Genomic DNA, 14,120 nt, shown 5'->3' with positions numbered 1-14,120 from the left:
TGGAAGTATAACTTTATTCTTTGTGCCGGTCAGTTCAGGGAACTGTGCTAGACCTGCAATTTCTTAAGGGAAATTTATTTTCCTTGCTCTGTTTGGACTATCATTTTATGATCAGACCTGTAGGGCAAAAAGATTTACTTCTTGGTCCTTTGTTCTATGGCTGCTTATCTTTTAGTTTCTGGCCTACCTGCCAGAAAAGGTACAAATGGAAATATGGTATAACTATTTACGAAACAGGCACGCTGTGTAACAGAAATTAGATTAACTTGTAATTGGGTAATTAAAATTAAGGCCATGATATGGTAGGTTCGTCCAATGTCTTGTGCTTCTGTGGCCTTGGTGCTCCATATCCTGAACTCCTTTCATTTGTGGACAGGATTTGAACGATTCATTGAGGGACAAAACGAATACATTCTCTTCAACCGGCGAATACCAGATTATTGTTTTTCTTTCTTTCTTTCCTCTTCTTTTTTGTGTTTTTGTCGATCAGATCCTTGCTGCAAGTGGTTACCATAACATTGTGATCTAGCTGCAGACTTAGAAACCAAAGCCTCTAGGATTCTGGACAGACTCCTTTCACCTTTGATCCTATGCGACTATGTGCCTAACCAAAATCTCTCAGTTCTAGGGCATGATTGTGCCTAGTTCTGGTGACTTTCATCTCCATGCAACCGTGAACTGCAAGAGTTTTATCTGCTGAAAATCATTGGTGGACTTGCTCTGCCTGATGGTGTAAACTAAATTCTACTAAATAAATTCTAAATACCATTACCACAAAAGACTCAGAGGGCTTAAATCCCACTGAAGCTCATTGCCATATTTTTCTCTGCAACCTCTCTGAAATCGGCGGACGCTAATTACCTAAATTACTCTGTGTAATGTATATAATATCTAAACAGGATTTGCTTTTCAAAGATCGCCATTCAATAAAACCCACCGGATATCCAAACTTCCACCTAATCCATATCCATAAACCCTAAATCTGCTTTACAGGATCTGCACCACATTTAATTTTTGGTATTAGATTTGAGGCTTTTTTTATTTTCTTTTATTATTATTTTTTTGAGTGTTTTGGAGTTGGTATCTGCTGGAAGTGGACTTTTAGTTCGTTATTCTGTATGAGTATTGGCATCATATTTCTCCATGACCCCTTCATGCGCCGTAATGGCTTTGTTGTTTCTCTTCATTTGAGATTCTTAATCTTCTCGGTGTTAGCTTTCTTTTGGTGTTCTTTTTTGACGAAGTAAACTCAAAGTAGCACTCAAGTATTCGACATTTGTAACTCTCGATGAAAAGAATATTTTTTTTTTCCAACTTAAAATACCCCAAAGTAGAAAAATTATGACAAACCTGAAAGATCATAATTAAACAGAAGGCAACCAAACAGAGAAGCGTCTAGAGAGTCAAGAACAGTACTATGCACTCATTGCTGAATTGCCAGCAGTTTTCCCAGTCAAAACTTTAATCTTAAAATGGGTCGCTTGCTTTCTCCAGCATTATTGGTTTTTCTCTAAAAATATATTGTTTGTTTCTAGGGTTTTTTATAAATTATTTACAATGGGCTTGCACATGCACGTGGTTACTAATCAAGATTTTGGATATTGGATGATTAAAAATTAGATGATTGGGTGCGAATATGCCTTTCATGTGAAATTATTTAAGATTTATTTTACGTGTTATATTCTGAATCTAGGTTAGCTTAAGTTTGCTATAAACAATAAATCTTTATAAATTTGGATTTGGAGAATACGGGACTCTAAATATACATAAAATCATGAAAATTCCAATTTTAAGGACAGCTCTCCCCTTGGAATCCTTAGAGTGCAGTAATATCAAAATCTTTTTTATAGGAATTTATCATGATTTAGTGCATGAGAAAGCAATCGTATAAGGGTTAGTATGGGAATTGAAAATTTGGAAAATTAATCTCACTTTATATTGTGCTAGAATATAGTATTGTTTAAATCTCTCAAAAGGTTAGCTAATTAGGGTTATTATGAAAACTGAAAAGTTGGAATACCAAGCCACTCCTATAGTGTTGAGATTAGGATTAAAATCAAGATGCTAATGTTCTTCTAAAGGAGTGTTATGGTGAATGTTTTGATGTCATAGAGGGCTATTTTCTTGATCAGATTTCCATGTTTTGGGGATACAAATCAGATTTCCAATTTCGATGCTGCAAACATGAATAATCACTCTCTCACACACACATGCATCTGCATGCACGTGCGCACGCGCGCGCACACAGAGAGAGAGAGAGAGAGAGATGGTCAACTCCATTCTAATGATGACATTGGAGAATCAAGGAAAATGGAAAAAGCTAGAAGAAGACCCCTCAGCGATTTTCATCAGGTCTACTGCATTCAAGTCAATGACATGAAAACTACAACTCCCCTACATTCAGAAGCCTTGGACACCCAGATCTCTGAGCCAATGGATACACATGAAGTATTCTCCATCAAAAAGTTTCTTTCCTTCTCTCATGTCCCAAAGAGACCACAACCATTACTTTCTCCTACACTGTCCTCTAGTTTTTCAATGCATCATGGTCTCGAAAACCAGTAGTTTCTGTTGCAGAAAGCATCACGCACTTATTTTTGCATGGTGCCAGCTCCTTGCTTTGTCGGCTTCAAACATGTAGATTCTCTTGAGTTCAATGGCTGGTAGGATGACAGAGTGTCTACAAAGCGATGCTTTCTCAACTCTTAATGAGTATGTCGTCAAAAAGGAACTTATGATTTTAGAGAAAGTTGGTGGAATAAATAATAGTGATATGACGGAAGCATAACTCAAACATAGAATGCCTTGCGAAAAGGGTAGATGACATGATCTTAATCAACTCAAGCAGAGATACTGAGCTATATATGTGGAATTCCGGCTATGGATACAGACAAGAGCAAATGATAGGAAAGAAATACCAGACAACCTTCCTGAATTTCTAAGTGAACTTGTCCTCATGTTTGATTTCATGCAGTTTTTCAGATATTTATATTTTGATAATGGATGAGATGGTTAAGACTTACCAGGATGATGGGGATTGGATATCAAAATACGAGTACCATCGGTTTCTTGTCAAGCCTTTTGTTCTTAGTATATGTTCTTTTACCCACCATGCACGAATTCTCCCTATGTTTCCTTTTAGTCAGAAAAAGGGAAGTGATATAATTAATGTAGCAAAAGAGGTTTTATCTAGTTCTTTCAGGAGATTTCAAGAGCACTTATTTCCTTCTATGCAAAGTTAGCCTTTTACATTACTTTATAACCAGATCCTATCTAGATGCAAAAGTTTGACTTCAGTTATTTGGTAGTGAATCCATGCAGGAGTGCATGAAAAGAAATTAACTTGGACCCAGATGAAATAAGACTGACCTGGATCATTTGGAAGCACGAATATATGTATATTTTCTTGTTTATGGACATTTTTTTTAGATTTTCTTAGGGAACATAATTTTTGCACTAACCCATTTCTCAGGTCCAATGGAAATACTTGTAAGCTAAAAATGAAGATAATGGATTTGTATGTTTAAAACATGAAATTCCTTGCCTCCTTGTGACCAAACATAATCACATGAGCACCATAGAAGAGGCGATCATCATTCCTTCATAACCCTCATCACAGTACTCATTTCTAGAGATACCATCCGTCCACAACCTGAATACCTACTGGGTGACGCCAGAAAATTTGAGAACCACAATGATAACCAGAGGCCTTACTTGCATGATGGGACTTAGGTTTGATATTGGACATCACATCAATCTATTAGCATAATGACAAGAATGTGCTACTTGGTTGCTGATGTGAGAATTATAGTGGCAACTGTAAAAAGATTTTGCTTGTAACATTGAAGCTCTTTTGTTCATTGGATACACTTGATAAATTGAGGATTTCTAGAAGTGCACTTGCTTTTGGCACCGTGACCATAAAATTTTGCAGCTTGTACATGTAATACAAGCTTCTTTTTTGATTTATTTATTTGATACGATAAATTTACATCTTCTAGAAAAATTTACATCCATGAGAAAGGAAGATTTCACAGATTAATGTTTTTATGCTTGAATTTAAATGGCGACCATAATTCATTCTTAGGTTCTTGTTGTTTCATCATTGTATGACCTACTAGAAATTCAACACCTTACATGGAATAAGACTTCTGGTCCCATGTTCAATAAAAAGACAAGACAACATCCACATAATTAAAGACAGACACGGAACACGGTGAGCACGAATGGAGGAAACTTTGTGAAGCAATTTTTTATCATTCATAGACAAAGAAAACTACATGCTGAATTGGAAACAACTCTTGTACTATTAGGGCAATTCCAAGATTACAAGAAGCGATCTACTTGGAGGATAGAGGGAAATTGGAGGCTAGAGATTTTACACAATGCATTGCAGTCTACAGCAGCCTACATGGTGAAATAGAAAATGGTAATATATTGTCCAGCAGAGGCACAAGCATAGTTATATGAACATGTTAGCACCATTGGAAGCGGCCGGGGAGACACACTGTAAATCCATTCCCTCTTATTACTTTGAAGTGGAGACCCGAGCACCCTCTCCCAACTTGGATGGTCTGATTTCACCTGTTCTTGGACTGGATGGCCCTCTTCCGCTGAGGCGAGGACTATGCTCCTGTCTGAGTTCACTCACACGGGGGCTATATGCCTTCTCCGATGATAACCGGGGGCTCTGAAAGCTCTTGATTTCAGTGGCTGGTGTTCCACTTGAACTTGTCACTTTAGGACTACAGATATGCTTAATTTCACCCCGGCTTCTTGTGACTAACTCATCTAAAATCTCCCTGTCCTCGGCGAAGGAGTGTCTTATGCCCGACTCAATCTCCTGCTAGAAGAACAATTACATAACCAGTATAGCATAAAATTGCATATGGTCATTTTGTTGAGATAATATGAATAGATGAACTAACCGTTTCCAGGTCAAATTTTATAGCTGGTAATTCTTCATATTCTGCTGCATCCAAATCTGTAAGATGAGCTCCTTTGAAGAGCTTGGGAAGAACATACTGTCTCACAGGAACCAAAAGCATGATCATCAATGGAAAGAGGACCCCGGCTATAGGAATCCATGTTATTCCAAAGCACAATAGCAAGTAAGCGGTCTGGAAAAGGGTAAAAGCAGCAATTGTCTTGAAAGGTACAGTCTCCACGAAGGTGGCATGGTACTCTTCAAGCACTCTGCAAGAATGAAGTTTGTTGTGATAATAGTGTCCACTATTGATTAATTAAGCGAGAGCAGAGAATAAGGTTAAGTGGAATGTACTTGTATCTTCTGCTTGGTGCGGTGAAGAGCAAGAGAATCCTCTCCCAGAACTGGTTTCCAGGTAAGCTTTCTATGGCCATGAAGGCAAAGTAACCCCAGAGAACAGAGGTTGGGATTTTCTTAAGAAATGGCATGGCCGCAACACACCCTGCTACCGTCATAGACTGAAGCAGGTTGCTTAGTCGCTGTTCTTTGACCTCAACTGGTAAAAGGTCATCAATTTCTTTTTCAATATCAAATACAGACTCATCAACCGGTGCATCAATATTTCCCATGCTTGATGCTAATTGGATTGTGGAATCCTTTAATTCCTTCAATCCCTGAATTTAAAAAAAAATCATCATATATTTAGAGGAACAATAACACTGAGAGCAGCTAGTAACAAACGCTAAAAAATTTATCATACTCGATCAGACTGCTCTTGATAAATCAATGGAGTCTGCATTTGCCGATAAGCATCTTGCATATTTTCATAAAGTTGGCTCAAGCTTGAATTTTGACGCATACTTTGGTGTGCAGCGGCTACTAGTCGATTGCGAAGGAGCTGCAGAGAAATTGTCAGGACATGGTCGCAAACTTACAGCATGAAAATTATAGTATTTCTATTTAATTGGATAATAGGACTTTGGTAGCTTACCTGATGTTTGAGAGTAGCCAAACTCTTTGTGTGCATTGGAGATTGTGGTATGACACCATTTGATGGGGGGATCCCGATAAGCCCACATAGTAGGGTCTTCCATGCAAAAACAAGGAGAGGACAGATTAATATCACTTATGAAGCATTACTGTCTTCCCTCTATATTAAACATAGTTTCAAGAAACAATCTTGATGGGTTGTAAGCGGTTGAGAGGAAACATACCAAAAAGCCCAAGAGAAGTAAATCATAATGAAATGATGGCGGCTTTCTCAAATTGAACTCCTTCTGCTGAGCAAGTTGAGATGCTACACTGTGATCAAAATAATAAAGGACTGCTATCATTGTAGCAGGTATAAAAGCTCCAAGTATGTACAGGAAGGGTATATTCAGCATGTCCTGTTGGTATATGGAAAAATCAATAGTAGCTTGTTAGTCATGCTTGCACTACTTAAGACTGAAGGTCCAATAAAGAAGAGCCAACTTCTGTACAGCTTGGAAGTACAGTTTATCATTTGTTTTAAAGTGAACAACTTTTATTAATTGAGGGTAGAAGATAATGATAACATATAATTTGAAAAAACATCATCGATGATTGTAATACAGTTTTTCATCAGTTTGTTGAAACAATACCAAATGTTCAGAAAAATAAAACATGGGAAGACATGCCTTAATGACAGTCCAGTTTTCATATGCTCCAGGTGACCATGGATTTGGGCTGAAAAGGCGCCTAGGAATTCCTTTAGGAATGCTACCAGAGGGTATATAAGAAATTCCAGTCCACACAAGGACCATTAGGGGTACCCCATAGTCTGCAATCAAACCTCGTAACCAGCCTGCAAATAGTTGATAATTTTAAGCTCAATGTTGAATAACAATTAAAAAAAAAAAAAAACTTAATCTCCAATTGAAAAGGAAAAAGCACTTGATCAACATAACATCCACATATAATGAGATTTTGTATGGAAAATTAAGGAAAACAGGCATCTGTCAGCAGAAGCTGTAAAATTACAGTTTCTCTTTTTTTTTCCCCCTTTTTTGAAACATATTGGAGTTTCAAAGATGCAAAATAACGGTCATGGCTTGTGAATTAAGATGGATGAATAATGAGATTTCTTTTCCCTGGCTATACTATGGTGATACAACTATATGCTACATAACATTTCAGCTTCTAATTTTATGTGTACCAGTTGCATAGCGCCAGGATCGTGCCTTCCTACTTCTTAGTGCAGTGAGCAGCAGACCAAATGACAGGACAATAGCAAACATCCCATTGGCGAACCTCCATGATGGAACAAACTCCAAAGACTTTGGGTTTTCTCTTTTTGGTATGCGGAACTCATCAACAAGCCCCTATATCAAAAAACACATCATGAAATCATGCTACAGGATTTTGTGTTGGAAAAGGTCATTATGCACACAACAGAATCCATCTAAAATTTCTCAATCCAGGCATGAAAAATATGATTATCCTGACTTTGTCCACCTTCCTTTTTCATGTGAAAAACAATACAGCATTACTTTAATTAAACTTTTCCCTAGTTTTGACAGAACATGACTTGCTCATTTCATTAATTCAATGAAGCGTCTACCAGTTTTCTCACAAAAAAAGATTTACTTTTGGGTCATTCATGCCAATTAAAGTTCACTTTTATTATAGACTGCCCTTTCTCATCACTTGTTAAGTAATATGCATTAAAAAAAAAAAAAAGAAAATCAGTGATGCAGAATTATAGCCATTAGTATACTCAATGCACCGAGTGCCCTTTCTTTTTCTTTTGTTAAACTACAACCATAAAGTCAAAAAAAAAGCCAATCATTCAAGTGCTCACCTTAATAGCCTGTTGCATAAACAGCATAGCAATAAGAAGACCAAATAGCTCGCCAGCTACACGAGTGAATCTATTGATAATCGAACATGCACCTAAAATAGCCAGTAAGAACAGCAAGAAGGCAGTCCAAACGCAGACCCTGCAAAGCCAAAGAACAAGACACAAAAATAATGGAAAACCTGATCTGTGATTGTAGACAAAAACTTGCTATGTGTTGACTTACCATCCGGTCCATGCTAAAAACAGCTTTCGACCCAAATCAGCTCTATCCTTGGCAAAGTTAAACATGAATGTGTACATAAGCACTGTAGGCTCTGCAACTCCAAGAATCAGCAGAGGCTGACCTCCAATTATCGAATGTATGATCCCACAGAGTGCAGTAGATGCCAATGTTTGTACTGCTGTTATGACCCCATCTGCCAATACCCATTTTTTTCCATATAACAAGTGATTGTTAATTACTTAATGTTGTATAAAATTTGTTGCAATCCTTTTCAAACAATATCCCAGTTGCAAAAAAGAGTAACTAGCAGCAGTAAAAAGGCAAATAATACAATAGTCCAGCTTTTATTACCAGTGTTTCTCTCCAATTGCTCACCAAATGATATGACTGGGATTGCCGATGCAAAGAATATATATGTAGTCGGAGCTAAAATCCTGAACAAATGGAAATCGAACAATGATGATGTTCACATCATGACACATCAAATCTAATCCCAAAAAAATTAAGTAACAATGCGGTCGACCATTCGACCGTAGTATCTGAAAAATAAAGATAATATATGCTTTGCATAATCATCAAAATATTACCTGATTCCTGCGCGGAAGCCACTAGTCCAATCTTGCTTGTAACACATCAACCTCCCTTGGAGGTCATTCTTGATTCCGCGGAAAGGTACAAATGTTTCCTCTATACTCATGTTGAACAGTGAAAATGAATGTTCTCTATCTCAATTACGTCCGAAAGAAAGAATGCATGAAGAAGACGTGACAAAGGCGCTCACAATGAATATTCTGCCCAAAAAAACGATGCAGCTATAGAATGATAGAATCAAGAAAACTATGACTACATGATTTGGGAACTGACTCAACTACAAAAATACAAGGTACCAACGGTCAAGTCTGGAAAAGAGCCTTAGGTTCCGCTTGGCTAAGGGAGATCCATGAAGAAACTGATATTTAAATAACACATGAGGCAGCAAGATAAGGAAAATTCCCAGGTGAGGATGGCTTTTTTCATATCGAGAAACAAACCAAACACCAGAACTCACAGTTAATGTAAAGCAAAATTACATCTTTCAGGCCCGAAAACACAGAGCTCAGCTGCAAGATTCAATGTCCACAATAAGAATACTAAGGCAAACTAAGAAGGACCAAGAGCATCCCATCATCCAAGCCAAGAGAAGGCACCCCTTTTGCTTGCATTAGAGATTCTACCATGAAAGGAGTTGAGAGGGAAGCTGAGAAAGAATGGAGAGGGAAGGGCCCAAATATATAAGATTGCAAGGGGGTTGGGAAGGGAAATGGGCAAAGGATGCACAGCAATGTGGTCAATGGGGGCAAAATCAGAACATCACTGTCAGTGCCTGAAAGCTTCAAATAATACAATACTTGAACAAGAGTACAAATCCAAGGAGGAGGTCTGTATACAAAGAAACCATAACATGGATTCAATGTGGCATGGCTAAGAGTATATGCCTGCCAAAAGGAAGAGGAGGTGGATCACTACTGGGTATGGCTTTTGAGAGATAGAAAGAGAGAGAGAGAGGGAAGAAAAAGGGTGGGCAAAAAGGGGCTCCAATTCGTTTGGCCTTTTCCATAGCCTTGCCAGTCCATACCGAGCTGGCTAGGTGGAAGTAGCCGAGGAGCTTCTAATCTACAATTATTTTTGTGCTTATTTTAGTTGTAGCATGGGCAGTGCCGGTTTTCTGAACAACAGGTACTATGTATAGAATCTTGCGTATAAAGTGTACAAGACTTCTAGAACTATAAGCAAATAACATGTGAGTGCGGAATGACTAAATTAGCCTCAAGAACCCTAGGGCTCCCTCCATTGATTTTGGGGTATTTTGGGACTTTAGAAGAGCAGGGTTAAGAATATTTGTTGTTGCTTTATTTTGTGCATGTCTCATGATTTGCACTTTATGTTGTAACAACTTGACTATAATATACTCACTTTTAAGAAAGTACCAACCCTAATGCATGGACATTAGAAGGATTCTTGTGTTATTTATGTGTAGATTTTAGGTAGTTCAAACCAAGATTAACTACTGCAGTGTGAATTATTTATAGTCCATTACTTTTGCATGTACATGAACATAAGATAGCTGGTGGGTGTATGCACCATAATAAAAAAAAAGAAAATAGAATAAGAAAGAAGAAACATTCAGGTGGATAAGTGATAAGATGTAGGTCATGCGGCCATATAAAACTATATCATCGGAGTACAAAATTTGAAACTAGGTGATAACAAAACAAAAAAAACAAATGAGAAATATGATCATGAATAGTGATTAATGAAGGCCTTGTAGAGATTTAAGAAAGAATAAAAATAAATGTAAATGATAGAGCAAGGGCTTCTTTATTTTTTCATTTGCTTGCTTGTATAAGCACAGGACCAGTTGCATATGTGCTTTGTTGAAAGAACCAGACCATAGCAGCAAGCAGTTGGAGGATCCCGCCCTGCCATACCTCTTTTTTTAATGACTAGTCTATTTTATGGAGGCTAAAATATCTTACTGGTTCTCTAAAATTAGTAAATTGGGCATATGTTCTCCAAAATTAGTAAGACATTATGTCAGATCTAATTGCCGTCTCCTTGAGGGCATGTCCTCTATTTAATTGGGTAGTTATATCTCCCATCCAATCAGGGAGGAAAAACCACACAAAAATCGCACGAAATAATAGATGAACTCTTGCCACTGATCATATTATAAATAAAAGAAACTCTATCCGTAGTATCCTGGTTGGCTGCTCCATTACTTTGCTCACAAGAGAATCATAGACAAAATGTAGTGCCTTTCAAAGTGTCGGAAACACGACATTATTTCTTACTTTAGAGCCTCAATTCATGAACCTAATTGATATCTACAGAAACGGTTGCTTTCTAACAGTCCAAATCCCCTACCATCTACTCTCTCTCTCTCTCTAAAATGTCTGTACTGCTCCGAATTGATATATTAAAAAAGCGTTGCAAGTGTCAAGATCTAGTCTCCATCACTGTAAGAAAGACTTCCCTATTGCAGACATCATGCAACCTTTGCCCTGTGGCCTTTAAATTCTTACAAATTTGATCAGAGGTTTTGTGATCCTTCCACAGGTGTTTTGTTATCCTATACCCATTTATGCCCTCGAGGATCGATCACAACAGAATCAAACCCCCACCCTCGTGACCAAGTGGAAAGGATTGATACCACATATATGATCGAGCGCTATGCGGTTTCAAGAAATGGTTGGTCTAGAATCATTCAGGCTGGAAAGAGTCACCCCACTTGGCTACCTTTCAAGAAAAATGTTTGTACTTATAATTATTCACAAAATATCTTCACCGTAAAATGTTTTTGAACTAGAGGCGAACCATATTTCAATGCTTAGAGCTTTCTAACGTGGTGTGGATGTTGTTATTCCTTCATTTGTAGGATTCTTCCATCAGAAAAAAAGGATTCCCTTTGGTGTTCTTGTCAGTGTGATGGATATATGACTGCAAAGGACTTTTTCTAGTGAAATCCTATCACCATTCCGAGCCAAAGCTCACTGATTGCCTCCCTTTTTTTCAATTGGTGGGCGTTGTCCGAAAAGCTAAAGCCTACTCCCACCAAGCTTGATGAGATTCCAACTTTGCAGTTGTTCAGATTGTCCATTGCTTATTTGGGAAATATTGACCATGAAGTTAAACTGATTTTGGAGATGTATCGCATTCCTAGCCATCTGATGCAGTTCAAAAGATCAAGACCGATAAGCCTGGCCGATGGCTTAGCCTAAGCTCAAGTTTCAGAACCTCGGATACTTGTCTAGAGGGTTCCAGGTTGGATCTTTTGCGCGAAAGGAGGATTCACCTGATCACCCACTGCACAGATCTCAAAGTACTCCAAATTCTATCATTCATCTATCTGCATTAATGTCGGAGCGATCGATGGATGATTTAATAGTGGATTCGTGCAAAGAAACGTGAATCCTTCTTTCATGCGAAAAATACATCCCGGATTCTGTCTAGAGTAGAGGGGAAAATAATTGAGATAGAGAACTTGACAGGCAAGTTGAAATTTTTGTGCAGATGAGCATCACTCTACATGCACGCAACACCATGGACAAAAACTGGGATAGTTTCATAAGCAACATGGTTGGTTAATCACATACACAAATTTATATTTGCAAATGAATGGTGACCTTGCACAAGAGTGAAATTGCGGTATGGGCTCTACCAATATTTAAAAAAAGAAAAAAAATCCTAGTCCAAGGCTCTTTTTCTACATAAATACATGTAGTGTAGTGTCACCAAACCCTTTTTAGTTCTTTGGTAAACCGAAGCTTTAATGTGTTCTGGAGAAAGGCTGGAAATTAATAGGCTCTGTTTTGGGCCCCCCCTACCCACCCTCCAAAGATATTAACTGCATTAGGCCAGGGAGAGAGCAAAGCATCAATTGTTGGGGTTGGCAACAATGACTAGTGCCCTTAAAATCAACGTGACCAACCACTTCGTGAGACATTGTAAGCGAGTGGGTTCCAGTTCAGATAGGAGGCCCAAAGGCCGAAGAAATAATCTTCATCATTACCATATAATAATTACTAGTTTAGATGGGTCCTTTCTTGCAAATATTATTTGACATTTTTCTTTTTTCTTGATGATTGCCTGAAAGGTCTTCGTCAGTTGTTTACTTGAGGTTGGCAGCTAGTCTGAATAAATCCTTAGCAAGCCTTCAATTTACACCTAAGACAAAGTACCATATTCTTGGCCTTTATCTAAGGAGGAAATGAGGGACGTTGTTGGAATATGCCAAACTTCGATATTCCTCTGTGGTTAGTATTTAAAAAAATCTGCTCCATTTCAATATCTGTTCATGTTGCACTTACTCTAGTTCAACAAATCTTTCTTGTTTCATTTATAAAGCTCGATCGAATGCAAGGTCTCCAAAGGTTACACGCCGGTCCTTGATTGTTAACTCGAAATGTTTCTTTGTTTTCAAAATGATAACTTACAACATGCACATTATGAAACTATAGGGTTTTCTTTTTTTCTTTTTTTTTTTTTTTTGAAGGAATGAAACTATAGGTGTTGATCATATAATTCTTTTCCTGAGAAGATTAATTGTATACTTAGTTAGAGGGAAAACCTCCTACATAATGATCGATCTTCTCGGTATACCAACCATATCATTCGAGGTATAACAGAATCAAATTAAATTAAAAAAAGAAAAGAAAAAAACTCAAATATGAAAGATTATCCAAGGGTGAGTGACAACTTGAAAGACCTAATTTTTAAGGGCCATCATTGATCTAAAGTTGTTCATGGACCATGAGCTCCAATCCCTTTAAAGACACCCAAATCCAGCACAAAAGACAAATAGATGTCATCGCATATAGGCATCTTTCTCACTATTCAAAACATTTGACCCCTGATGTACTAACTAATCTTATCTCCAGAGCATTCGTAAGCTTTTTTGTTCATAAGCCGATCATGTCGGCTACCCTCCTATCTCATCTCAAAGAAGCTAGCCTAATCTTGGAAGAAGATAACATATTCAATCAAAATGTTGTTAAGATAATTTAAGTTTTTATTGATGAGCCTGTAACCCATGCCTGCCAATAGAACGTTTGAAGTGTATATTAATTAGTGAGCACTGGAAATTCTCCAACCATATCTGACAGGCTTGATTCCACAACCAATTGTGGCCTTCCTTATTGCCCTTTTGGAGGTGATGAGTCCTTGCATTGTACCCATGGGAAGATGGATCTAGTCCTTGCACAAAAACAATTAGCTTTGAGTCTGCCTTCCCTAAATAAATTTGATTCCTATCTTAAAGGTAGTATGCCATGATTGAATAGGTGCAAAATACCAGTCATAATTCTTCAGCACTAGATATGCTTGAAAGGTTGCCCAATCAGGGTCAGGTAGAACATTTGAATAAGTTCTTGGTGCATGCATGATTTCCCCATTGAAATTTTCAGACCATGTCACTATATGCAGACCATCTAGGTGTTGACAAACACCTTGAGCCAAGAAAAATAAAATCGTTAGCCAGGATATGACTTCCCTAGAGGAAACCAAGACATACCCATGTGGGATTAAATTCAAAGTATGGATACGTTCTTCATTGGAAAGCATGGAATCCTTAGTACATGGCATTCATTATCTTACATAAATATCTGAAATCT

The 14,120-nt window shown here is 37.8% G+C and overlaps 1 protein-coding gene across 1 annotated transcript; it reads right to left on the bottom strand.

The window, feature by feature from the left end:
- Positions 1-4,227: 4,227 nt before the first annotated feature.
- LOC105040010 (boron transporter 1) lies at positions 4,228-9,237 on the bottom strand. Its single transcript, XM_010916376.4, has 12 exons — positions 8,559-9,237; positions 8,323-8,405; positions 7,972-8,164; positions 7,749-7,887; positions 7,104-7,269; positions 6,586-6,752; positions 6,142-6,315; positions 5,919-6,014; positions 5,688-5,825; positions 5,282-5,601; positions 4,929-5,196; positions 4,228-4,843 (listed from the first exon to the last, which is right to left on the bottom strand). Exons 1-12 carry the CDS (start codon positions 8,666-8,668, stop codon positions 4,529-4,531), a joined length of 2,169 nt encoding a protein of 722 aa, XP_010914678.1. The 5' UTR covers positions 8,669-9,237; the 3' UTR covers positions 4,228-4,528.
- Between the last annotated feature and the right edge of the window lie 4,883 nt (positions 9,238-14,120).

Source organism: Elaeis guineensis, chromosome 1 (assembly GCF_000442705.2).
Source record: "Elaeis guineensis isolate ETL-2024a chromosome 1, EG11, whole genome shotgun sequence".
In the NCBI taxonomy this organism is placed as follows: domain Eukaryota; kingdom Viridiplantae; phylum Streptophyta; class Magnoliopsida; order Arecales; family Arecaceae; genus Elaeis; species Elaeis guineensis.
The sequence above is the reverse complement of the archived record's forward strand: the minus strand, read 5'-3'. Positions and strand labels throughout refer to the sequence as shown.